At 40.0% G+C, this 27,509-nt stretch overlaps 3 protein-coding genes across 20 annotated transcripts in view; 1 reads left to right on the forward strand and 2 right to left on the reverse strand.

Moving 5' to 3' along the window:
* Positions 1 to 4,170: 4,170 nt before the first annotated feature.
* PEX11A (peroxisomal biogenesis factor 11 alpha) lies at positions 4,171 to 10,017 on the reverse strand. Of its 3 annotated transcripts, XM_037833041.1 has the most exons (4): positions 9,795 to 9,917; positions 8,946 to 9,110; positions 6,848 to 6,963; positions 4,171 to 4,912 (listed from the first exon to the last, which is right to left on the reverse strand). In XM_037833041.1, the coding sequence occupies exons 3-4, from the start codon at positions 6,942 to 6,944 to the stop codon at positions 4,341 to 4,343; spliced, it is 669 nt and encodes a 222-aa protein (XP_037688969.1). In that variant the 5' UTR covers positions 6,945 to 6,963; positions 8,946 to 9,110; positions 9,795 to 9,917; the 3' UTR covers positions 4,171 to 4,340. The 3 variants fall into 3 exon arrangements, with proteins under 3 accessions (XP_037688969.1, XP_037688968.1, XP_037688970.1); XM_037833040.1 differs by lacking the exon at positions 8,946 to 9,110 and having other exon boundaries at positions 9,795 to 9,985; XM_037833042.1 differs by lacking the exons at positions 6,848 to 6,963; positions 8,946 to 9,110 and having other exon boundaries at positions 9,795 to 10,017.
* Positions 9,638 to 27,509, forward strand: part of WDR93 (WD repeat domain 93) — a 44,410-nt gene continuing 26,538 nt past the window's right edge. For 3 of the 16 annotated variants that reach the window (XR_005216358.1, XR_005216359.1, XM_037833039.1), the window contains exons 1-6: positions 9,641 to 10,073; positions 19,097 to 19,440; positions 20,029 to 20,221; positions 22,522 to 22,586; positions 24,101 to 24,179; positions 24,873 to 24,988. Coding sequence is in view for 13 of the 16 variants with exons in the window: in XM_037833039.1 (XP_037688967.1) it covers positions 19,138 to 19,440; positions 20,029 to 20,221; positions 22,522 to 22,586; positions 24,101 to 24,179; positions 24,873 to 24,988 (756 nt within the window). In the remaining 3 variants the exon portion in view is untranslated. The other 13 variants (XM_037833038.1, XM_037833037.1, XM_037833036.1 and 10 more) reach the window with 10 other exon arrangements.
* LOC119532735 (zinc finger protein 596-like) lies at positions 13,929 to 14,736 on the reverse strand (the record flags this gene model as incomplete). The annotated part of the gene is made up of 2 exons (XM_037835069.1): positions 13,929 to 13,933; positions 14,109 to 14,736. Coding segments are annotated over 2 exons (633 nt in total), but the record flags the coding sequence as incomplete, so codon positions are not given.

Consider the following 27,509-nt stretch of genomic DNA (forward strand, 5'->3'; position numbering starts at 1 on the left):
CAATTCAATGGGAAGATTTAGGCTGTATACATGTTTCCACAATTGAGAAAAAAAAAAAAAGGACAGTCTAAATGGATGACAATTGAATGCCAAGGATGACCCTGGATGGGATCTGAGGATGGAGAACAGGAGGCTCAAAGGGACACAGTTGAGACACAGGGGAAAAAAAAAAAAAAGGAAATATAGAATGTATGCTTTGTATCAATGTTGAATCTCCAGTACTTCCTACCTGCATTTAATGGGATTGCATAAAAGAATGTTCTTGTTTATGGGAATTGTATATGTGAATTATAGTGTTTGTTCAAGGATGGGTGCAGCTAGCTCTCATACGTTCAGAAGACAGAGCAATAGATGATGGATGATGGGGGGGAGGGAAAGAAATACTGGTGTGACAGCATGTTAAAGTTGGTGGATTGGGGTATCAGGGGAGGGGGGTCAGGGTATGCTGGAGTTCTGTGTATGGGGTTTGTATTGTTTTTGCAACTGTTCCTATAACTTTGAATTTATTTTAAAATAAAATAAAATAAAAAAGAAGATTTACCAATTCTAGAGGATGTGTCATTTCCCAAACTCCCTGCCACCCACCCTAACTTGTAGAGACAAAAGTACCAAGATGGATCCCTCCATAATATGCCACTGCAAATTCAAATCGGATTTGTCCAGGCGGAAGCCAGATAACCATCACCAGGTTGCTATAGAAGACTCTCTCCAGGTTAGCGGTCTGGATGAGCTCATCTTAGAGGTCCCTTTCAAACTGGTGGCTCTACATCTAAATCTTTCTTAATCATCATCCTCAGTCTGGATCTTCTACCCAGAGCTCATTTTCCAGGGCAGAGGAAATTCTACCAACTGTGTGAAAGTTGATTAAGAATTATTTGCTGAATTGTTTTTTTTTTTCTTTAAACTTTTTATTTTGAAATTATTTCAAACTTACGGGACAGTTGCAAAAATTATACAAAATCTATAAAGAACTCCAACATATTCCCCAGCCTTGATATCCAGATCCACCAATTTTAACACTTTGCCATATTTGCCATTTCTTTAGTTCTCTCTCTTTTTAAAAAATCTATCTAGCTATCTACTTTTGGAATATTTGAGAATAGGTTGTATACGTTATCCTACTGAACACATATTACTTCCAGGTACATTTCCTAAGAACACAGATATTCACTTATGTAACCACCTTTAGTGCAATTATCACGTTCAAGAAATATAGCATGGACATAAAGCTTACATTCTATGTTCTAATTTCTTTATATGTCAAAATGATGTCCTTTTGAGGTTTTTCTCCTCCCTTATTAGATCTTATCCAGGATCATGTATTGCATTTAATTGTCATTGTCTCTTCACTTGCTCTTTCCCATCTCAACCACGCCAAGCATACCATTTAGTGTAACTAATCACATTCACAGCGTTGTTGTGCTACCCTCACCACTATCCATTATCAGAACTTCCCCAACACCCCCAAAGAGAAACCCTATTATCTGTTACACATTTATTCCCCATGCCCCCCACCCCAGTAACCTGAACCCTACTTCCTGTCTTTATGAGTTTGCATACTCTAGCTTTTTCACATAAGTGTAATTATACAATATCTGTCCCTTTGTGTCTGATTTCAGTCAACATGATGTCTTCAAGGTTCATCTATGTAGTGGCATGTATCAGAAACTCATTCCTTTTTATGGACACTTGGGTTGCTTCCACCTTTTGGCTATTGTGAATATTGCTGATATGAACCTCAGTGTACAAATATCTGTTCAAGTCCCTGCTTTTAATTCTTCGGGGTATATACCTAGAAGTGGGATTGCAAGGTTGAACGGGTAGTTGTGTGTTTAACTTTTTGAGGAACTGTCAAACTGTTTTCAACAGAGGCTGCACCATTTTACATTCCCACCAGCAATGTACAAGGGTTTATTTTTGGGCACATCCTCACCAGCACTTATTTTTTTTAAACAATATTAGCTATTTTAGTGCGTGTGAGGTGGTGTTTTAGTTTCCTTTGGCTGCTCAAGCAAATACCATGCAGTGGGTCGGCTTAAACAATGGGACTTTATTAGCTTACGGTTTTGAGGCTGGGAAAGTCCAAATCAAGGCATAATCAAAGCAATGCTTTCTTCCCAAATCCTGGCTGCTGGTGGTCCTTGGTTCTGGGCTCCTCTGTCACATGGCAATGCACATGGTGACCTTTCCTTTCTCTTCCAGATTCTGTTCATGTGCAGCTTCTTGCTTCCTGCGGCTTTCTCTTTCCATCTGTCTGAATTTCATTCTGCCTATAAAGGACTCCAGTAGTAGGATTAAGATCTGACCTGACTGAGGTGGGCCACACCTTAACTGAAGTAACCTCATCAAAAGGTGCATTAAAATATGTCCACACTCACAGGAATCGGTTGAGTTTAAGAACATGTTTTTCTGGGGTACATGTAACTCCAAACCACCACAGGTAGTATCTCATTGTGGTTTTGATTTGCATTTCCCTAATGTGGATGGCCTTACTTTTAACTCTTCAGGTCCCAGAACACATTCACAAATGCATGGAGTCAATTTTGTTTAGAAATTTATTAGACATAATTAATCTGTATTACAATAGAGGATCTAGACAAGGTGAAAAAAAAATATTTAAACTTTATTTGCCCTGATCTAGAATCTTTCATTTCTCTTAAAATTCCCCAAATATTCTTTCACAAATCCCATGGCTTGATGGATAGCTTTAAAAATGGAGAACCACAGACCTGAGTCTAGCTTTTAAGCATCTCAATCACATTTATGGGAAATTTCATTTATTTAGTAAACATTTCTTTTCTCATTTCCATTCAGATAAATGAGATAGTATAACACGTAGGGCTGACATTAGCCTCCTACATGAAGGCATCCTATTTCTTCACCCCACTTCCCTCAACAAAAAGGATCCATAACCACAAATAAGAATCTATCACTCAAGTCAGGAAGTAGGAACATGAGTAGATGGCATTAACTCAATAGTCTAGTGTCCTCTTCACTGGCCCCTTACTACTCTTTTCTACCTCCCCCAACCACCCTATAAATATGAAAGTCTGACTTATCATAGAAATTGTGATTCTCCTATACTCATATTCATGAACTTTTTAAACTGTGGACATTTTGATGCAAATTAGTGTAGCACTGCCTAAACTGTTTTAGCATTGTAAATAAAACAATCTAGCTGGGAAGTCTAGACATGGTTTTAATTTTCATAGAACAGAATGCAAATTACTGACCAATGGAAGATAAGAGGCAAAAAGCACAGGATTCTGACTCTCACACTTCCATTCAAATACGAGGGTGGTGAGATCTCATGGAAGGAACACTGGATTGAGAGTCGGAGGACTGAGGTTCAGGCCTTGAATGTAAATCACTTCAACTTTTTCAGTCTCTGCTTCTGATTTTGCATAGTCACTGTACTTTTTAAAGGGCTCTTCCTATAGATATACTTTATATCAGGATGCTGTCTGGTGCTTTCCTGATTCTGCTTCTGGACAGTGCAAGTTAAGAGGCCGTAAGCCCAGCTCCCCTCCACCCTGCCACTGATATCTGTGCAGAAGGAGAAGGAATAAGTGATAAGAGAAAAAAAGGGGGGGGGTCCCTGCTAAATCTGAGAGTGTTATGTATCACACTTACTGTCAGGTGAAACCAATAATTCACACAACCCCAAAGTTACTGTATATTAATGTTCAGTTATTAGTCTGATTAGGTCTCTGTCAATTTTTATTCATTCAACAAACACTTATTAAGAGTCTACTATGTGCATAAGAGATGCTACATAAATGTTAAATGAAGGGAAAATACTCAGAAATTCAGAAATCCCTCCAGTTCTCCAAAAAAATATACACATAAATCTTCATGCTCCCCTTCTCCTCCCTTCCTGGCCCTACTTCTGCTCACATCACAGGTCCCTAAATGCTCATGTGAACAACTCCTTAAGCGTAGTGTGACATGGTTTGTGAGTAATGCAAATGTCCATTTTAGTAAGAGGTAACCTTTTATTTTTTTTTTAATGTTTCTTTTTTTTTTAAATCTTCATTTTATTGAGATATATTCACATACCACGCAGTCATACAAAACAAATCATACATTCGATCGTTCACAGTACCATTACATAGTTGTACATTCATCACCTAAATCAATCCCTAACACCTTCATTAGCACACACACAAAAATAACAAGAATAATAATTAAAGTGAAAAAAAGCAATTGCAGTAAAAAAGAACACTGGGTACCTTTGTCTGTTTGTTTGTTTCCTTCCCCTATTTTTCTACTCATCTATCCATAAACTAGACAAGAGGTAACCTTTTAAAGCACGTGTTAGTCCTCAGGCTAAAAACACCTTAGCGGGTCTTCAGCTTCATCTGAGGATATATCACAGTGATGATGCCTGCTATAGAAGACAAAAGACCTCCAAGTCCGATGATGCCAGGATTGGACTTATAGAACCCCAGCTGGTCCAAAGGAATCAGGATATCAGAGAGGTTCTTCACTGTATCCAGGAGCAAGGGAGGGTGCTTCTTCAGGGATCGGAATAAGAGAAGGAGAAAGGACTGAAGCCATTCTGTTTCTTCATCAGTCACACTGTATCCAAGAGGATTCTGGGATGGTGAGCTCTCCCTCTTTGCTCTGTCGTGTGCAACTTTTTCCATTTGCAGGGAGATTTCATACAGATCCCTGACAAGGTTCAGCAGGAGAGAATAATAGTAGTGGCGGGTAGCCCACATTTGCCATTTCTCTTTGTGGATGCCAGAGGTGAGCCCTATGCTCTTCACCCAGAGGACGGTGTCACAGATGAAATAAATCACACGGTTCAAGTTGGCGAATGTTAGGCATAAGCAGGGCACCAGGTCAGTGGCATGAACGCTCTGCTGAGTCGCCTGAATGGCATGGACCACGTTGCCTAGTCTGAACCCTGCAAGAAGAACCCACAATGGTTAAGAGTTATTTAATTAGTATGTAACGGGAAGACAGACGAATCCCTGTATCAGGACGAGGGGCCAGCACTGGCTTTTTAACAATTGTCATCTGAGGTCCAGTTGTTGCTCAGGAAAGGAGGAGTTTACCCATATGTTAAAGACTCCTAAAATGATCTTGGAAGGCACAAAAGACAGTGAGTGACTCTTTAAATTTCTCTTCCACTCCAGTGAACACCTTAACACTGACTCACAACATACTCTAGGCAGGGTCAATCATGAATATGGTTTGTTACATTTGATATTATCACTTACAATTCTTTAGAAGGAAGATACTATGATAACATGAACTCCAGATGCAACACTATTTTAGAGACATTTGAGGACTTACATTTTGTTTACTTTTCAGACAAAAGACTACTTTCCAGAAAAACACCATTCTCATTTTGCCATTTCTCTGGTTCAAACACCCTTTGGTTCCCTACTGCCAAGAAGACAAAGTAGAGATGGTAGGATTTAATGGATAAGACACTTAATATTGTCATTTGTGACGTCTCGTTGAATTAACTCAACCCCTGCAATGGCACATCCATATGTCAGCATGTAACTCAATCAGTCAGGGATATACCAATCAATAAATATTTACTGAGTACCTACTATGAATGAGTTATACCATACCTCATATATTACGGAGGATACAAAAAAAGTACTTTACATTAGACTCAGTAGGGCTCAGAAATAGCTACCCTCAGGAAATTTATAATTTCAGAAGAATGTTTGGTATCATTTTATCAAAAATAACACAAAATGGTATATGTTATCAATAATTTTGGGTTCTAGTTCTGGCTTTTTCACTAATTGGCTAAGTAACTTTGGATAAGCCCCTTCTGGACCTCAGAGACTAGTGACCTCTAAAGGACTTGAACTCCAACATTCTAAAAAATCTAAGAAGGAATTTCTGATCTTGGCCTTCAAAGTCATCCAGAAAAACTCACCCCACTTTTCCCATCCTTCTACTCAAATCTTAAACTTAAATCTTCTGTCAAGCTAGTTTCCTCATTGATCCTCACACATAATGGTTTCCTCATTACACTGAGCCTTTGCTAGAAGAAACCGCCCTGCAAGAACCCTCTCCTTCCTTCTCTCTCTAGCCTCACCTCAAGTTCCATCTCCTCTAAAAGATCTTTCTTTTCCTTTACTCCAGCCAACTAATTTACTCCAGCCAACTAGATTTGGCACTAAGTCACATATCATTTGCACCATGTCATCTAATTTCTCTCACAAAGCTCAGGACTATACCTATAAGAAGCAGGTACTAAAAATTCATTGATTGATCAACATTTGATGATCTGCATTCCAGTCTAACACCTTTGCTTGCCTACTATAGCAACATCTGGTTCTCATCAAACAACCAGAAGTCAGGCATGAGATTGCTATTAAAAGTATGGTATTTCCCAGCATGATTTATCATGAAAGTGAATTAAATGAGCGCAAGACACTAACTTCACTTTTTGTATTTAACATGAAGCCACCACATAAATGGGCTAAGAAAATGTATCTATCCATTTCCTGTAGCAGTTCTTCAAGAGAAGAAGGGAAAAAGATAGGTGGTTCAGGATGTAGCTATGCTGTTCTTCTGCAGAGTACAAGGAACTCCCAGGAGCCAGAAGCTTATGGCTGGGCTTGCCATAACATATTGCTATGAGGTAAGCACCAAATGTGAGCACAGGAGAGTGTTTGTGAATGGTCTGCAAGCAAAACAGTCAACCTCTTTTGGTCGGTTGTTCCAGGAAGTCAGCTTAACTGGTTGACTTATCAAAAAACTTGCTGTTGACTTGAAATTGATGACCTAGAAAGTGTTTTGAGAATTATGGGGTCTGAGGCTAAGGATTCTAAAGCAGGAGCCACTGTCCCTCAAGAGACAGGGTACTTACATTTACGGCCAGTGCTCATACTGGACTCCAATTTCTTGAGCTTCATTACCACCTTCTCTTTGCCAGCTTTAGACTCTAATAAATATCTAAGCAACATGCATGTGTATTGAGTGGCTCTGAAATGGAAAAAAAAAAAAATGAAAAGAATAATTTAGAAACCAAACCAAACTTGATTCATGAATACAGGATAGAGAAACATGTTTTTCTAATTGCAAAGTTTTCAAGACTGTTTCTCATGTAGAGGTTCTTATAAGAGCAATATTCTGCAAGTCATTCCACAAGGCCAAAGGGTACAATATGTGATGGAAATGCAACACAAAGGTAATGAAAGAGAACCCTGTGATACTGCACTGAACAGGCCACCAGAGGCCTGCTGCTGGTACAGAGAAATGGATGTAGTGAAAGTGGGAAACTGCACAAAATCCTCTCTCATGTTAAGTCTGTAAGGATCCATAATCTATTTCACCCAGTGTAGAAAGATTTTCAGACTTCTAAAATGAACTCTTCTACCATCTAATTAATCTGCTACCTATGTGACAGGACACAAATTCAAACCAGAACCAAATGAAAAATCTACAGTGTGAAAATTGCTTAATTTTTGAATAAGTTAAAGAACCAAATACGTAACAGTACATAAACAAGTACAGATATGCTCTTACAGTTGTCTTTCAAAACTAATTAGCAAATGTTATGTAAAATATAGATGAACTCTGCTTAAATAATATATAATAATAGAGTAATAATTGTCATGCATAGAAATCACAATCCTTTACTGGCAGAAATAAATGAGAAACTTTATATCATGTAGTCAAGCATCCAAATGCATTTGGCAGTCTATTTGAGAAAGTAATTGCCTATTTCTTACTGTCCTGTAACTGCACTTGAATCCCTTTATGCTATAAATATTCTCAATAAAAATATGGCACACTTTCAAAAATGGTGAACTCATTATTGGAAGTAAGAAAAAGAGAAGACAGTGATCATAAACAATCTCTCTTTTTTTTAAGTGTGCCTATTGGTTAGGGGGCTCAACCTGGTCATGCCAATGAATCTCCCTTTCTCAGATTTGGTCTAATAGAAGTAGGTCCAAAATAAGGCATTATTTTTATGAATGCCAGTTTGTTCATAGAGACATCACAAATGGGGTTTGGGAAATGAATGCTAGAGACTGCAGATCTTGCTAAATAAGTATATCCTAAACAATTATTTTATTAACCAAACTCCTTGATAAACTTTGCAGGGTACATTCTTGGTACACTGGAACTGGGAGGCTTCTATTTTAATGAAGCTTGGTTAATAAAACCATTTTGAAATTCTATCAACTTCATTAGGAAGGCTAATGGCTTGGTAGTTAAGAGTCGGGCACTGGACAACTCGGCAGGTAAACTCACTGCCCTCCCCCAAAGGCGGACATGACTCCCAGGGATGAGCCTGGACCCGGCACCATGGGATTGAGAAAGCCTTCTTGACCAAAAGGGGGAAGAGAAATGAAACAAAATAAAGTTTTGGTGGTTGAGAGATTTCAAACGGAGTCAAGAGGTCATTCTGGAGGTTAATCTTATGTGTTATATAGATATCTCATTTCAGTTTTTAGTGTAATAAAATAGCTAGAAGGAAATATTAGCTATTTCCTTCTGGTTGAACTGCAATCCTTGATTCTTGAAAATGAGTGTATAACTATATAGCTTACCCAGTGACACTGTGTAATTGTGAAAACCTTGTGGCTCACAGTCCCTTTATCCAGTATATGGACAGATGAAAAATGGAGACAAAAATTAAATGAATAATAGGAGGAATGGGGGAATGGGATGTTTTGGATGCTCTTTTTTACTTGTATTTTTATTCCTATTTTAATTTTTTTGGAGTAATGAAAGTATTCAAAAATTGATTGTAGTGGTGAATGTACAACTATATGATGGTACTGTGAACAACTGATTGTACACTGTGGGTCATTGTATGGTATGTGAACATATCTCAATAAAACTGAATTTAAAAAAAAAGAATTGGGCATTGGAGTTAAACTGTGCAGATGTAGACCTGCATCTCTCAGATCCCTCCCCTAGCACCTATTAACCTCCTTCTGCTTCAGTTTCCTCACCATGAAATAGGGACGATTTGAAGTATCTACTTCACAAGGTTGTGATGAGGGTTGTGAGTTAACAGCTGTTAAACACCAAGAACAATATCTGGCATATAGTCGGCTCCTAACAATCTCGTTATTGGAGCTATTCTCATTGGTCTGTTTGTATTAGCACTTGTACACCTAGAAGAGGAAGAGCAGTTAGATAAAACTGCAACTGTAACTACTTTTTAAAATTTATTGGTTAAGAGTCAACCAAATTTCTAAAAGAAACTTCATGAACTTACTAGTATTAAAACCACAGTCTGTTTAATATTTTCAGTAGCACAGCATGTACCTCAGTTCTTTCTGAGACACTCGATAGTGTACATTGTGTTTTACGTTTCACAAAACTCTTTCACAGCTTCACTATTTTTCACAGTATCTCGATGAGATAGATTGGGCAATAATGGAAAATAAAGAAGATAAATAAATTTCTGTCTCCTCCTGGTATATCAATGGGTATTTGGAGCCAAAAGCAAGTGTTTTGCTTCTCTGGGTACAAATGTCAACCGAAAGTTTTTTAAAAAGTATGTCCCAGGAGAATGTTGAGCGGGAGAGTCGTCTTCTGCCAAGAGAACCAAATTGGGACAGGAGGAGGATTCGTCGTTTGATGTCACACTGGGAGCCGCCTCGAGGCGGCAGGAGTCAGGCACAGGGGCTTTCTAACACAACGTTGGCTCAGCACGGCTCGCGGCTGCGAACGACCCAGCTCCACTGAATTTAGGGTGAGGAAGGGCTAGAGAACCAAACTCCCTCCCTGGGTGCTGGCAGCGCCCTACCGGGTCCGAGCGGGAAAGGAGCGTGGGCCTCTGGCACCTGACTCACCTGAAGAGTCGGTCCCGGCCCTCGGTCTGGTTGGTGAAACGGATGAAGGCGTCCATGGCTCCCAGGCCAAGTCCACGCGTCGCACCGAGTCCGGTCGTGAACCCACAGCGCAGGCATACCACCACCGTCCCCGGGGAAGGGTAAATGCCCTCCGCACGGGAGGGGCTGAATCTCCCCGCCCCCGTAGGGGCGGGAGCGCCTGGGGCAGAGTGATTTCGCGGGCTTCCGGTTCTAGCCGGAAGTGGTGGTTACTACGGCGACGCCAAGCCGCTAGACCAGGTGAGCCTCTGGGCTGCTGTCCTAAAGTGCGGCGGCTCCCCACGTGTGCCGGGACCGTCCTTTTCCTCTAGTGCCACCCAGGCCTGTGCGGAGGTTCCGAGAGGGCCCGTTTCCCTAACATCAGGCATTCTCGGGGCTCCTGTCGCCTCCGTGCAGATTCCAGGTATCCAAGAGACCCGGGTGGAATCCCAGATGGGTCTCCGCGTCCCGAGAGCTCCTCTGAGCCTTTGCTTGAGGACTGAGGGGCCTAATCATTTCCCTACGCTGTGCCTGTTTCCACTGAGCTAACATCAGCTCCAGGTCTGATGAAGACTAGATAAGCCAATTCTTGATGTGTGTTCCTATCATCAGAGTAAGGTAATAGCAGAGAATTTTCTGTTCGGATTGTTGAACACTGAAAAAAAATAGTTTCCTGAGGAAATCCTAAAAGGTCAACATGAACAAAGTGGGGGCAAAAGATAGGTTACATTAACGCCACTGAATTGTGTATTTGAATTTGGCTAAAGGGGGAAAGCTTAGGTTGTATATATGTTACTAGAATAAACATTTTTAAAACAGTGAACCCTAATGTGAAATATGGACTATAGTTAATAGAATAATTATAGTTAGAATCATATTTTATTGATTGTAACAAAGGCACTACACTAATGCAAAGTGTTAATAATAGGAAAAACTGTGTGTGAGGGAGCAGTATATGGGAACTCTGTATTTTCTACATTGTTTTCCTGTAAACTTACAACTTGTCTAATAAAAAATAAATTTAAAGAACAGATTACAATGAAGTTGCACTACTGACCCACTCTGTGGGTCTTGAAGACATGGAGTTCCATCATTACATTATGAATGGAACCACTTTGGCCACAAAGTCAGGTTACCTATTTTTGTAATCTTTATGCCCTTAGTCAGGCCTGCCCCTAACATTTGCAGGCTAGGGTTAGAGAACATTTGGAGACCCACATACCATATGCCTAAATGTTTAAAAGTTATAAATAAAGCTAACAAATTATTAAATAAAATATGTTCTGTTCTCCTGCTTTGAGAAATACACCTTCATAATTATCTGGGAGGCCAGATTTACTCTCAGAATTCTTGGACTCCTTGGAATATCTCACTGGAATGTGGCACTGTGGGGAGAGCTGGCCTCCAGTTCTTTCCTACCTCCTTTTCTTCCCATTTGTGGCTCAGAACTACATGGCCAGTGGCCTTGCATATGATGTGTGGATACTCTAGACCATCCAGGTTCTGCCCATATCCCTGAAAATGGCCATGCTTTGGCCGCCTTTCAGGTCTAGGGGTGCTCACATTGGCAGCTGGGTCTACCTTCAGGACAGAACTGGGAAAAAGATTTGTGCAGGCTCTGGTGTCATTTGGGCAGAAATTTCCAGAGGTTCAGGTAACCTGAACATAGTCTATACAAAGGAAAGTCTAGATATTGGGTACATCCCCTTGGCCCCACGAATTACTCATCCTTTGGGGAGAGAAGTGCGTAGAAGAAGGCCAGCAGTATTCTCTAAGTCTGTGGCCCAAGGCAGGGCACTGCTGCGCTAGATAAGCATCTGTGGTGTGCTGGCCATGTGCTAAGTTCTAGGCCTAGGGTTATAAGTTAATGAAAGAGAAAATAAATTGATAAGTGTATTACGGTGTTCCAGTTTGCTAGAGCTGCTGTTTTGCAAAATAGCAGAAATGGATTGGCTTTTATAAAGGGGATTTATTGGGTCACAAATTTAGAGTTCCTGCCATAAAATTGTCCAAACTAAGGCATCAACTAGGGAATACCTTCACTGAAGGAAGGCCAATGGCATCTGGAACACTTCTGTCTGCTGGGAAGGCACCTGGCCGGTGTCTGCTGGTCCTTTGCTCCTGGATTGTGTTTCACAATGGCTTTCTCCAAAAATATCTCTGGGTGTCTGTCTTAGCTCCTCTCTCTCAGCTCCTCTGCATCCTTGCTTCTTGCTCTCTAAGCATCTGGGGGTCCTCTCTTAGCTTCTCTGGGGCAAACGTCCTTCTGTCTGCATCTCTAAGCGTCAGTAAGCATCAGTGTTGGCTCCGGAGCTCTCTTAAGTAGCTCAATGAACTAATCAAGACCCACCCTGAATGGGTGGGATCCACACTTCCATGGAAACAATTCAATCAGAGTTCCACCCTAATCAGCGCAATAATCAGTCAGCTCTCACAAGATTGCATTAAAGAATATGGGTTTTCTGGGGGACATAATATATCCAAACCGGGACACACGGTGATATGTTAGATGATAAAGATAAGCACAAGATGCTTCTAAACATAGATTTATGTAATCTGTTTTCTCTACTTATAATTCTGCCTTTTCAGAATATCGTATAAATTGATCATACAGTGTATAGTCTTTTATATCTGATTTCTTCCATTTACCCCAATGCATTTGAGTTTCATCCATGTTGTGCATATCAGTAGTTTGTACTATTTTATTTCTCAGTAGTATTACTGTGTATAGATGTACCATGGTTCATTATCCATCCACCCGCTGAAGTATATTTGTGTTGTTTCCAATTTGAGGCAATTATAAATAAAGCTGCTATAACTATTCAAGTACAGGTTTTCATATGAAAACAAGTTTTATTTTTCTTGCGTAAATATACAGGAATGGGATTGCAGGACCATATGGTAAATATATATTTAACTTTTTAAGAAACTGCCAAACTGTTTTCCAAACTGGTGGTTGCTTTCTCTACAGCAGTATATGAGAGTTCTAGTTTTTCCCCATCCTTGACAACCCGTATGGTATATCTTTTTTTATTTTAGGCATTCTACATGTGTCGTGGTATCTCATGATTTTAATTTGCATTTTACTAATGACTACTGATGTTGAGCATCTTTTCATGTGCGTATTTGCCATCTGCCATTTTTTATTGGGTTATTTTTTTTAATTAGAGAAGTTGCAGGTTTACAGAAAGTCATGCAGAAAGTATAGAGTTCCCATATATTCCCCCTTGCAGGCACAGATTTCCCTATCATTAACACTTTGCATTAGTGTGGTACTTTTGTTACAATTGATGAAACAATATTATTATACTTTTATATATATAATTTTGATATATTATTTTATAGTTATTACAATTATATTATTAACTATAGTTTACATTATTTCTTTTCTTATGACTGAGTTTTGAGAGTTTTAAAAATATACTGGATACAAATACTTTATGAGGTATATGATTTGCAAATATTTTCTCCCTGTCTGTGGACTCTCTTTTAATTCTCTTAACAGAGTCTTTTGAGGAGCAGAAATTTTCACTGATCTGTTTGTCTATCTTGATGTCAGTACCATACTGTCTTGATTGTTGAGGCAGTGTTAGTCCTCCAATTTTGTCCTCCTTTTTCTAAGTTATTTTGTTTATTCTACGTACTTTAAATTTCCATACGAATTGTGAAATCAGGTTATTAATTTTTAAATAAAAAAAAGAAGAAGCTGGCTGGGATTTTGATAGAGATTGTGTTGAATTTATAGATCAATTTGGTGAGAATTGACGTCTTTACCATATTAAGTCTTCCAACCCATGCATAAGATATATCTCTCCATTTACGTAGGTCTTTAATTTCTCTCAGTAGTTTTCAGTTTATAGGTCTTGTACATCATTTGTCGGTTTTACCCCTAAGTATTTCATATTTTCATGCTGTTTTAATTGGTATTTTTTAATTTTAATTTGTGATTGTTGTCAGTGTATAAAAATACAATAGGTTTTTGTATATTGAATTTGTATCCTGTAAACTTGCTAACCTCATATATTACTTCTAGTAGATGTTTTATAGATTCCATCAGATTTCCTGCATAGACAATCAGTATAATCTGTGAATAAAGACAGTTTTATGTCTTCCTTTTCAATCTGGGTGGAATAATTCCAAAATCCCCAAAAAACACCCTCATGTTCTCTTTTTAAAATAACTCCTTCTTCCCCACCTATCACCCCTGAAAACCACTGATCTATAGTTTTATATTTTAGAGAATGCTATATAAACAGAATCCTACTGTATGTAAGCCTGGAAGCTGGTTTCTCTCACTCAGCATACTGCTTTTGAAGGCTTTCCCACACAGATTACATCCATAGGGTTTCTCTCCAGTTTGAGTTCTCTCATGTTGTTTAAGATTAGAAGGTCGAGTGAAGGCTTTCCCACAGAGATTACATTCATAGGGTTTTTCTCCAGTGTGAGTTCTCTCATATTGTCTCAGGGCACATATATCAATAAAGGATTTCCCACATCTATGGCATTCATGGGGTTTCTCTCCAGTGTGAGTTCTCTCATGTTGTTTAAGGGCAGTACAACCATTGAAGGCTTTTCTGCATATATGGCACTTATACAGTTTTTCTCCTGTGTGTGTTCTCTCATGTTGGCTAAGATGAGAATAATGACTGAAGGTTTCTCCACATAGATAACATTCAGGGCATTCTTCTCCAGTGTGTGTTCTCTGATGATGTCTAAGGTAAAAAGATTGGCTGAAGCCTTTCCCACATATATGGCATTCATAAGGCTTCTCTCCAGTGTGTGTTCTCTCATGTCGTTTAAGGTGAGAATACTGGCTGAAGGTTTTCCCACAAAGATGGCATTCATAGGGTTTCTCTCCAGTGTGTGTTCTCTCATGTTGTCTAACATTAGAATATCGGCTGAAGGTTTTCCCACATAGATGGCATTCATAGGGTTTCTCTCCAGTGTGTGTTCTCTCATGTACTCTAAGGGTAGAATAATAAATGAAAGCTTTCCCACATGTATTGCATTCATAGGGTTTGTCTCCAGAGTGAGTACTCTCATTTTGTTGAAGACTAGAAGATTGACTGATGGCTTTTCCAGATAGGTTACATTCATTGGGGTTCTCTCCAGTGTTTGTTCTCTCGTGTTGTTGAAAGTCAGTAAGTCCAATGAATGCTTTCCCACATAGAAAGCATTTGTATAGTTTATCTCCAGTTTGAGTTCTATTGTATTCTTTGTGGCCAGCATATTTAATAAAGGCTGTAGCATTTTGATGGCATTCATAGGATTTACCTCTAGTATGAATCTGCTTATGTTTATTAAAAGATGACTGATCACTGAGGACTTTTCCAAGTGATTTGCTTAAAGACGGTTTCTTTCTCATGGGAATTGATGCATGTTGAGTCACTGTGAATCTGAGGGTGGAATCTTCATGCAAACAATTACATTTAAAGGAATTCTTCTGAGTGTGAGATATCAATGAGGTGTCCTCAGAATGGTCATTCCTGTAGATAAGTTGCATTAATATCATCTCTTGCTTTTTACAGGCAATTTTCATGCCTGGGCTATGGTTTTGGAGGAATTCCATTCCTTCTCTCCACACTACATCTCCCTTTGCCAACTGGGAAAACACATTTGATTTGCAGACCTCACATCCCACTGACACCAGATGACTGATATTCTCCAGCATCACTTCTCTGAACAGCTTTCTCTGGGATGTGTCTAGCAAAGCCCACTCCTCCTGGTTGAAGTCTACAGCTACATCTTTGAAGGACATTAACTCCTGTGGTTCCATTGTTAATAGCTCAGCTGACAGCTATCTGTGTTTGGATTTTCACTCACAACCAGATAGGCAGTAGGTGAGCAAAGCTAAGTCTCCGTCGCCATCTTCAGCATACTGCTTTTGAGATTCATCTATGTTGTGTGACTATCACGAGTCTCCTTTTATTACTACTGAGTAGTGTTCCATTGTATGGATGTACCACAGTTTGTTTATCCATCACCTGCTGAAGGACTTTTGGATTGTTTCCCATTTTGCCAGTTATAAATAGTGCTGCTATAAACATTGGTTACAGGCTTTTGTGTGAACATAAGTTTCCAGTTCTTCAGGGTAAATACTCAGGAATGGGATTGTGAAGTCATATGGCGAATATGTCTATAAGAAACTGCCTTCCCATTTACCAGAATGGTGGTGCCATTTTTTTTTAATTCAGTTTTATTGAAATATATTCACAAACCATACAGTCATTGGTGGTGCCATTTTGCATTCCTAAGGCAAGATATGAGAATCCAGTCACTCCACATCTTCACCAGTCATTAGTTTTGTCAGTATTTTTTTTTTATTTTAGTCATGCAAATAGATGTGTAGTAATGATCCATTGGTTATTAAGCATGTTACTTAGTTTCCTAATATTTGGGGACTTTCCAAATATCTTCCTATTGTTGATTTCTAAAATAATTCTGTTGTGGTCAGACACATACACTGTATGACTTGAATAATTTTAAATTTATTGAGATTTTTGAGTTACGGCCCAGAGTGTTGTCTATGTTGGTATATGTTTCATGTGCACTTAAAAAGAATTTGTATTCTGCTGCTATTGGGTGAAGTGTTCTAGAATATCAATCCAGATCAAGTTAGTTGAAGTGTTGTTCAAGTGTTCTTTATCTTTACTGATTTTTGGTCTGAGAGGATATTGACATCTCTGACTATAATTGTGGATTTAGTCATCTATTTCCCCTTTCACTTCTGTGAATTTTTGCTTCATCTATTTTGAAGCTCTGTCATTAAGTGCATAGATTAGTTTAGACTGTTAATGTTTTCTTGACAAATTGACCCCTTTATCATTATGAAATGAACCTCTTTATTCTAGGTAATAGTCTTTGCTCGTAAATCTACTGTCTATGTCTGATATTAATATAGCCAATCCAGCTTTTTAAAAAATGTATTAGCATGGCATATCTATTTCCACCCTTTAGTTTTAACCTATACGCATCTTTCTCTGCTATTTCTAAAATATGTGTCAATTCTGGGTTAGTTTCAATTCATGATTTCTCCTCTTTATTATGGCTTGTATTTTCTTGCCTCTTTGTGTGCCAGGTAATTTTTATTGGATCCCAAACATTATGAATTTTACTCCATTGGATGCTGGATATTTTTGTATTACTAGAACTATTTTGAACTTTTGTTCTGGGATGCACTTAAGTTACTTAGAAACAGTTTGATCTAACTTCTAAGATTTGTTAGGCGATACCAGAGTACTGTTTATTCTTGAGCAATTTTTCCCACTACTGAAGTAAAATTCTTCTGCATATTCTACCCAATGCCTGTGAATCATGAGGTTTTCCAGTCTGGCTGGTGGGAACAGGCATTACTTCTCGCCCTGTGTGAGCATAGGTTACTGTTCCTGCAAATCACTTCAGATGGTTCTTTCCCCAGTCAGGACTTTCTTACACTCCCACACTCAGTGCTCTTCTGACAACTTGAGGGGATCCTCTGCAGATCTTCAGATTTTCTCTGTGTGGAGTGCTCTCCTCTCTGGGCCTCTGCCCTGCAAACTCTAGCTGCCTTGGTCTCTCTGGATCCTCAGCTCAGCCTCCTCGATTCAGGGAGTTCCCCAGGCTCCTTCTGGGTTTGCCCTCCCTGTGCCACAGCCCAGGCATTCTCTCAAGGCATCAGGCTCAGGCAACCAGAGGGCTGGCCCTGTTCATTTCCTGCCTCTCAGGAACCACAATCCTTGGCTGCCTAACGTCCAATGGCATGGAAACTATTGTTTCACGTGTGCAGTTTTTTCTTTTCTTCGTTTATACTTAGTTTTAGGTGGAGGGTGAAATGATTTACTTTTAATAGGATCGCTCTGGCTGTGGACTAAGAATTGACTGAAGGGGCTGGGGTGAGGGTGGAGATGGAGGTGGGGGTCAAGGGCAGAGCAGGGAGAATGACTCTGGTGGGGATCTGCCAGTCATTCAGCAAGATTGAGGCAGGAGAGAAAGGAGAAGCTGCCTAAAGGGGAGGCTGGGGGGTGGGGGGCAGGGGTCTTAGCACAGAGGATCACAGATACCCAGCTGAGGACTCTACAAGGCACCCTGTCAGCAATAGAGACCTGTTGAAGGGTAACATTCAGAAAAGTCACTCTGGCCCCTGTTTGGGATGGATGGGGCTGAGGCTGGGTGCTGGGAGCCCAGGTAGGGGCTTGGATGGACAACCAGGTGAGAAAAGATGAGGCAGCAGGGCCTTTGTAAGACTTTCATGAGTTCCAGGCACTCTGAGTGCCCATCCCGCTACCTATTAAGCATCTTAAAAGGTACCCTTTGTTCCGCATTAAATGTCTTTTTTTTAAACTGTAACTTCAAAAAAATTTTTTTTATTGGAGAAGTTGTAGGTTTATAGAAAAATCATGCAGAAAATACAGAGTTCCCATATAATCCCCCTGTTAGTAACACCATGCATTAGAGTGTGGTACATTTGTTACAGTTGATGAAAGAATATTACTATAATTGTACTAACTGTAGTCCATGTTTTACTGTAACATTTTGAAAGCCTTTTTTATAATTCGTACAGTTTTGAGTTTTGTAAAGTACAGGTAGTTATTTCTTATCATAGACTTGAACTTTATATGCACACACAGAGTGGAGCTAGTGAATTGCAAATATTTTTGTAAATATGTACTTATTTTGATTTTATGGGGTTTTCATCTTTCTTCTTCCCTTTTTTTTTTTTTTTTCGGTCTCAAACATTTCTGAAGGCCCTTGAAAAAATCTCCTAGGCCCTGTCACTGTGCCTTCAGAACTCCTGGGTGGCAGCAGTGGAAATGGAGAGAAGGAAACATATTAGACAACAAGAATTGCCTGAATTGGCACCCGATTTGGGGTGGAGGGAAAGGAAGGCAAGGGAGTTGTGGCTGACAACCTGGATGGCCTGAGCACAGCCATTTGCAGAGATGGGGAAACAAGAGAAGGCATAAGTTGCAGGAGAGAGGGTTGATTGGGACAGGAAGACAGCTACTCTCTAATGGTGGGGGTTGGGGTGGGGGTGGTGTGTAGAAAGGCAACAAGGATGCCAATGTCTCTCTTCCATTATGGCACACACCATCTTGGGTTGGTGTGGAAGATGTGCATAACCGACACCTGTCTCTGCTGCCATCCTTACTGATGTGAAGAGCGTATTGTATTAATGTGGCTACAATCCTGTGATAAATAAGGAAAGTGCCAGTCTCTGAAATAAATGGTCCCTGTAGTATTGTGCTAGAGAAGATGGTGTGCTGTCTTCTTTTTCTCAAAGTGCCTTTTCTTACTTCCTTTATCAGCTTTTCAGAGTCTCATAGAAGTTCCCAAGGCCATTTCTGTGATGTCATCCCCCAAAGGAAGTCAGATCCAGAAGATGAGGCTGCCTGTTTATACACGGAAAGGACCCCTGGAGGTGCCGTCCCCATCAGAGAAGGACTGGTCTAAGGACGACGAAGAGGATTACGTCCTCAAGGATCCAGATCAGGAGCTGGATTCCTTGCCTCAGCCTTACCGAATGATCAACAAGCTGGTGAACCTCCTGTTTAACCGGTCATGGGAAGTTATTGAGGAGAAGGAAGCGGCAAGGGAAGCCGAGCGCAGCCGGATCCAACCCATCGTGTACCCTCCTCTTGTAGAGAGCAAGGTAAGGTGCCGGCGGCTGAGCCCAGGAGTGCTTGATTTTCAGTGGGGTGTTAATAAATGAAAATACCTGATCCAGGGAAGGAATCTCTATCAGAAACTTTCATTCAGTAAGTCGGGTGCATTTTTGAAAGATTACAGGCAGGCTGTTGTTGATTAAAATGGACCTGGTAATTGCCTGGGGAGGTAAGGTGTTCGTTTAATTGAAGAGCATATGAAGACTCTTTATTCAGCAGTTGTTGTTGAAAAATCTTTCTGAATTTATCAATCCACTCCCTTGCTTGATGGCTGAGAATCTGTCAGTGCCTGTTCCCGCAGTGTTCTAGATGAATAAAGAACAGGGTCTGTGGGCACAGTTAGTGCTGTGAATGTGCATTTATTTTCGACTTTTATGTTTTCTCTGGCCTCTTTTCCCTAAAAGTGGAATGTTACAAATTTCTTGATGCTTGGGCCAGAGATTTCAATGAGCATGTGTTTGGGGACAATATTTTAACTGGAAGGGCCCTGTTCCCTCTTTGAAAAGTTAACACCTCTTATTGAAGACAGTGATAGCTGAAAATCGTTCCTTTTTGCTTCATTTTTGTCTTCCCAGCTCAACAGCATGCCAAAGTGTATGGCAATTTCTCAAGACTATGTGTTTATCGGAGAAGCCAACGGATTCTCAATCTATAATCTGTACAATGCTAAACGAATAGGTGCTTGGGAGAAACTTAAAGTTGATGTTGCTTCCATCTGGGCCACAGATTTGGGAAGTGAAGTACTCATTGCTCCTGTGGATGAAATGGGTATTTTTTTTTTCCACTTTTTTTAGCCTAATTTACCTGTGAGGTTCTGGAGAAGAAACAAACACAAGGGCTGTAGACTGTCGTTTGATTCCTCCTTTGGGGGAGGGGGCATGAGTGGGGCCAGGGATGGAGAGTTCCCCTGGTCATTAGTAGTAATTCACCTACCTAGCAAGTGTGCTATGCTAGGCACTGTTGTAACAGTTCACATCTGTTAGCCCCCTTAATCCTCACAACAGCACCAGGAGGGATTTATTATCCCCATTGTTCAGAAGAGGCAACTGAAGCCCAGAGGTTAAATAACTTACTTGAGATAACACAGAAAGTAAGTGGCACAGGCTGGATTCAAACCAAGCAGTGTAGCCTGAAAGTCCACACCCTCCTGGCATTCAGCAGCCCTGCCATTGACATAAACTAGGGCTGGTTTTTCTCCCTCAGCATGAGGATGAACCAGTCCTCAAGAACAGTGCAGAGATCTATAGACACTGTCCTGGCTGGTGAGCCGCTGCTATTGGTTGTCCTCAAATTTTAGGAGAGCATTACAAGCAGCACAGTGTGGGTGCATAGTGTAGATAGGCCTTCTGCTAGACCTGAATGTGGCCCAGAACAGAGAAGAGCTCCCCAAACACTGCACACATCACGTTGACCAAAAGGAGGGCCTCAAGATTGGACAGCTGACTTCCTCTTATATCCTGGATAGCTAGGGTCCCTCTAGCCTGCCTTTGTGTTTGGGTGATCTAGACTACTGTCCCTGGACATGGGGAGCTTCCTCTTGGTGGGGGTGAGGCAGTGTTAGAATTGGTCAAGAAGTCAGGGGGCGACTGTGCAACATCGGGGCACACAGAACAGAAAGTGTCTGCTGCCCTCGAGATCATCCATGAAAGCCCGCATTTCCCTAAGCAGCAGGTTCTGCCTAGCCAACACAGCCACATTGGAGAACTTCATGCAGGACAGTGACATGACCAGATGGGCATTTTAGAAGGGCTCCCTGGCAGAAGATTGAAAAAATTAAAACAAGAGGTGGGAAGGCCAGAAAGAGTTATTGCCTTCACCAAGGAGGGTAATTATGAGGGTCTGAACCAAGGCCCAGGCATTTAAAATGAAAAGGGAAATTATACTCTGGTTATGTAGGATGTTAAGATTAGGAGCCGTGGGCTGAAGGCTATAAGGGAACTCTTGGTACTATTTTTACCTTCTGTAGGCCTAAAATTTGTTCAAAATTAAAATTAAAAGTTTAAAAAATGAAAAGGAAAATATAATGGAAAAACCTGGTGATTAATAGGAGTAGGCTGGGGACCAGTGAAGAAAAATAATTCCTCCTTTCTGCCTTGGACAACTGGGTAGGTGATGAGGTCACTCCTTGATAGCAGTTGTAGGAGAGTATGATTTTGGGGCTCTGTGAGTTGAAGAGTTCCATTTGGAACCTGCTCAGATTTAAGGAGCTTGCAAGATATCTCAGTGGAAATATGGATACTCAAAAGGAGCTGGGTCTAAAGATAGGATCACATTTATCACACTACATTCTTTCTAGTTGGGTTTGTGTCTGTGTAACCCTCAATATGATGAATTTGAAGTCAGAGACTGCCTTGGTGTCCCTAGCACATTCACAGGCATGGAGCAGTTGTCCCACGAATGTTTATTGGGTTGAGTTAGACCATCCCCCTTGGGGGGTCAGATGACTTCACAGGGTCTGTGTTATGGGTATAGGACAGGTTATGAGTATCTAGGAGGCCCCTGAAGAAAGAGGTAAGAAGTCATGGTGGGTGATGATATATTGGAGCCCTTAGATTAAATGGACACTAAGGTGGCAGAATTACTTATTAATTCAACAAAATTAACTGCCTGAGGAGTTTGTTGGGGGATAGGAAGGGAGGTACTTAGAAGGATAAGATATGATCCTTTCCCTCCAAGAATCTCTGATCTTACTAGAGGAATAGAATCTCATTGTTTCTCACAGGAATAATGGGGTAACAACACAAGGCAGTATAGGATAATGCACCCAAACAGGTGGCTAGAGATCAAGGAGGGACTCGGTGTGGCTAGGTGCTTACAAGAGGCTTCAAGGAGAAGCGGGTAGGGTCAGGGTGGGCTGAGAGGACCCAGGAGGGAGAACAGCCTGAACATTTCAAGTGAGGTGTAGAGGAAGGCAGGGAGACCAAGCTCAGTATGGGCAGTGGGGGGACCAGGAATGGGGCCTAAGAATGGATGAGCTTGTGGATAATTTTGGAGAGTCAAATATAAAATTCCAGTTCTCCCTTGCTTCACTTGTTTGTCTTACCTTCTCACTTATTTTTCTGTTTCAGGTGTCATTAGATTGTTTTATTATTATAAGGAAAGTCTTTTCCTAATCAAAGCCATCAATGAAGTGGTGAGTTCTTGTTCTTTTTTCACCTATATCTGGGCCAAAAGTTGTAGTAAATTAAGTTCACATTTAACATGGAGGTCAAGAGAGCTGTCCTAGATTATAAAGAAATGGATACCTCCATAGTCAGAGAGCCTTTTTCTAAATATCGCAATTAAAAGATCCCCTACCATCAGAGGGAACATGCTGCATGCATGCTGTGGCTATATTTACCCTGTTGTCAAGAGAAGAAAATTACTAAGGAACCCCAGTTCAGATATTTCCCCCAAGCACCAACGTATCTAATACCTACTTAAAAGCCCCCAGATTTTCTAGGCTTCTACACAGCCCTGCTCCTTCTGCTTGGAATACTCTCCTTGCCTCTCTACATCCCACCATGAGTGTCTGTTAAATATTTCCCATCCTTCAACATCTCTTTCTCTAAGATGCATTCCCTGACATCCCCCAAAAGAAGCTGATCTCTCTCTCTCCTTTTTGCCACCACTATATTGAACATGATTTCTGTTACAGCATTTTCTACTCTCTCTACACTTACTTGTTTATATGCCTGCTTCTTCTGGATGTAAGCTCCCTCAGGGCAGCAACTAGGTCTTATTCACCTTTGTACCCCTTGTTAGTAGCACATCGTCTGGCATACTGAAAGTGTTTTTGAATGAATGAATCCGCAAAAGAGAGGGTATCAGCCCAGAGTGGATTTTTCATGGCAGTGCGTCTTGTAAAAATACTATCAATGTGCACCAAGGCATTTCAATGGGGAAAAGAAAGTCTTTTCAACAAACGATGTTGAAACAACCAGATAAACAAATTGGGCGGGGGGGGGGGGGGGGGAGATGAACCTTAACCCTACTTCACACCATATATAAAAATTAATTTAAGTGGATTCTAGACCTTAGCATAAAGACTAAAACCATTAACTTTTCTGTAAAAAACATATGAAAATGTATTTGCAACCTTGGGGCAGGCAAAGATTTCTTAGGACATGGAAAGCACTACCCATAAAAGAAAAAATGATTACTGGACTTCATCAACATTAAAAAATTTTCATACCTCACACCACATACAAAAAATTAACTCAAAATGGGTCATGAACCTATATGCAAAACTTAAAACAATAAAACTTCTAGAATAAAACATAGGAGAAAGTCTTTGTGACCTTGGGTTAGGCAAAGATTTTTTAGTTACAACATCAAAAGCACAATCTATAAAGGAAAGAATTGATAAATTGGACTTTATCAAAATTAAAAAATTTTATTCTGAAAAAGAGACTGTTAAAAGTATTTAAGAAACCGGGAAATAGGTCTCAGAATCTTTAGACAGAAAAGTAGGTTTAACTCCTGTACATATCATCTCATCTAATTCCTCACACAAAAAATGGCAAGTGTGAAGCAATTTGAGGCATTTTAATGTCCCGAGCTTTAAAGGGATTTGCGTTCCCTGGTGTGAACCACAAAAAGCCCTGAAACACATTCTTCTCTGTCATCAGACTGAGCGTACTCCATCAGCATCTCTCTTCTTTTCAGGATGATGCCAGCAAACAAACCACCTGTGTGAAGATGGAGGTCTCTCTAGGAGGGGACTTTGCAGCCTTCCTCCTACAAGGCAAGTCTGATCATAGGCTGTTAAGAGGCTTCATATTTGCTCTTTTCCAGATGATTCCTTTTTTAAGGAAACATTTAGCCAGGATCCTCTACCATGGGATGTAAGCCTTTTTCCAGGATCGTAGGTTTTCGGTATAGAGGTTGAGCATGTTTCTATGACAGGCTAAGGTCCCACAACCATTCCACGGGTTGTCATCTCCTCAAATAGAGGTCAGAAGAAGTCTCTTGGGACATCTTTCTCAATTCTAACCCTTTCTTAGCTACTACTTGTCTCAGTTACTGATTCTATATATGCTACCTTCCTCCTCAGACAGGCATAACTGTAAGACAAAAATGTCAGTGAAACTTACCATTTACAACCTACAAAACATGGGGACCTGGCAGAGCAGGTAGTTGGCTTAAAAACTGTGTTTTGCATTAGTGAACATGAGGAGCCCCAGTTTCCCTGAGATGGCGGTGGCTGAGGGGCAGAACTCTGCCATTCTCCATGGGAAAGTTATTTGGAGAGCAATGGTTTGCAATAATGATTGCAGAACTGCATCTCCTTCCATTTGTCGAGGTTGCTGTTCCCCAGGCGCCTGGTGCAGAGGGGGTTGGTCTCTGTGCCAGTGGTTCTGAGAAGAAAGGCCATTTCTCAGAGGAAGCTTGTCGCCTGCTTGCAGTTGCTCAATAGCTCCTTGGTTTCCCAATGCAGGATCCAGAGATGTTTGGCTGGATGTGTATAAATTGCCCAAGGAGTCTTGGCTCAAGGAAGTGGAGTACCCCCAACTCACTGCAAATGCAAAGAAAAAAGTCAGGCAACTGCAACTGGTAGGAAATATCTCTGTTTTCAACTGGTATGTTTTTTCCTACCCTTGACCCACATCTAGCCTAACTCCTCCTTGGAATTTCAAGATGAATGAGGCCTTCTAGAGGCTGTACGAGAAAAGGAAACAGGAATGCTGGCCCATGTCTCCCAAATCGACTTTGCTTTTGTTAAAGTAAGATACTAAAATGTTAGCGATGTCTTCATTAGTGGCAACCTAAGTATCTCTCTTATCCAAGAATTGCCTGCCCCTCATGTCCACTCCAGACACTCCTCTGGGAGGAAGGTCTTTTGTCCTTACTCCTGCCTCGGTTAGATTTTTTCCCTCCTGGGCTGAAATAATCCTTTCATGCCTTGTATTCCACTAAATTTCTCAGAAATGGTAGAAAGGGCTTGTTCACAATACACAGGAATACATATAATCTTTATATTATGTTTATATGTGATGCTTGGACCTTGTACACTGTCTTTAATATATAGTTCCTCAGTATATATTATTTTGATTAAGACTTAATCTGCTCATCTATCCAATGTACTTTTGTTATTTTTTTTCACTGCCAACAACTAATATTAAAACATAATATGGTTCTAAAAATTTAGTGAAATTATTAATGTAAGAGACTGAAACCGAGACTCATGTTCACTGCTGAGCTCTTTTAGTGGCCTTGAGTGAATGCCTTTGCTCCCCATGATATCCTGGTGGTGGGGTATAGTCCAGTATCCTTGGGATACAATGTATTCAATTGTTTAAATTCATTGATTGTATTGCTTCAATTCTCATATACTACCTTGGTTGTTAGTTATCCTTTTGTGTTTGAGATTTCTTTTTTCTTAACTAGATTATTGTTTTCTGAATTGTTAAAACCATTAATTCTACTTCTTTTTATCAACCACCCCCATAGTCATATACTTAGTACCCGAAAGGTTTTTAATTTTTGACAGACTGATTTATTATCCAAGTGGGAAAAGTGTTTTGGAATGAGGGTGGTTTTTCACAACCATTCATTCAGTTTTATACACTGAGAAGCAATCAACTAATGCCAATAAGAGTAGTAGTTTTTTTTTTTTAATATAAAGTATATTTATATGATAGCCACATCAGTGATATATTTTGCCAATCAGAAATACTCAATGTAATTTAACTATTTCTTATTTCCCCAACTACATTTTAGCTCCTAGAGAACAGAATTCATGTGTTGAAATTCTACAGGCCAGGGGATCAACAAAAGATAGGTCCTCAGTGTCTACTGAATGAATTCATTTCTCACAAGAGTCATTGAGAGAAAAAAGAGGATCTCAGAAGATGAAAGGGAAGAGAGGAACATACAGCAAACCCATTGTAAATTAATTTCTCATTTTTCTCCTCAGAACACTATTGATTCCGTAACTCCAGATAATTTAGCAATGGTAAGGAACTTTAAAGAAAATCACCAGAGAAATATAAGTTGTATTTTAGAAGTTTTTATTTTGACTTGAAATTTACCTTAAATATCAAATATACTAGTAAAATGCTCCACCAGCACACTATTTTCAGATTACTTGTGACTTAATCTTATGCCTCATGTTCTCTGTCCTTGAGGATAATTGACCCAAACCATTTGTCCACAGGTAGATTTACTTGAAGCTAAGGAGACTTAAATTTCAGGGCCCCTCATTTTGTGGACCCTCAACAGAGGTCCTAACAATGGTTCACATGGTCATATATTTTTGTAAAATTGGCAAAAGTAAGATATTTTAACCACAATCACTGTAGATCATTTTGTGTTTTCATTCTAATTTCCCCTCTTGTCACAATTTCTTCCGTATTGGTGGCCTTGGAGTGGCCATGGCCATTTTGGATTCATAATTTTGTGTTCTTTTTCTTCAAGTGGGCCCTCAAATTGTATCTATTTCAGGTCCCATGAAACCTAGATGTGCGCATGCCAAAGTAACAGTCCTGCCCCTGGGATGAGCAACTGGGAGAATTTCCTCTTTGCACTGGGACACCTTAGAGAATGGAGCGCTCTCCCACAGGGGCGAATCAGCAGAGTAGTGAACTTCCAAAACGGAAGTCTCTCTGTGGGGCCCTTATTTTCCCCTCCTTTTAAAATTACATTTTGAAGTGTTTTAAATTGTATAAGTAATGTGTAACTAAATCACTCTGGGAAAAGTCAGGAAATTCAGATAAAGCAGACTTCTTCAGAAGTAATCACCATTATAGTAATTTTAGTGTGTTTTCCAGATTTTTGACATATATTTATATTCTTATATTAGTTTGTTTTGAAATGTTTAGTTTTGTTTCATGGGAAATTTTTCCTATGTTAAGTGGCATCATATTATATATATTTTATTGCAAACTTTTTTTTTTTTTTTGCTCATCATTTTGTCAGCAAGATTTTTCTATGTCAAATAGACCTACCTCATTCTCTTAACCATTCATATTATGAATGTATTACAGATAAACTATTAAATAGTTTATTTAGCTGTTAGTCTTTTGATGATTTCAGGTGTTCCCAATTTGGGGCTTTTACATGATACAATAAATAT

Source organism: Choloepus didactylus, chromosome 4, assembly GCF_015220235.1.
Source record: "Choloepus didactylus isolate mChoDid1 chromosome 4, mChoDid1.pri, whole genome shotgun sequence".
Lineage (NCBI taxonomy): Eukaryota > Metazoa > Chordata > Mammalia > Pilosa > Megalonychidae > Choloepus > Choloepus didactylus.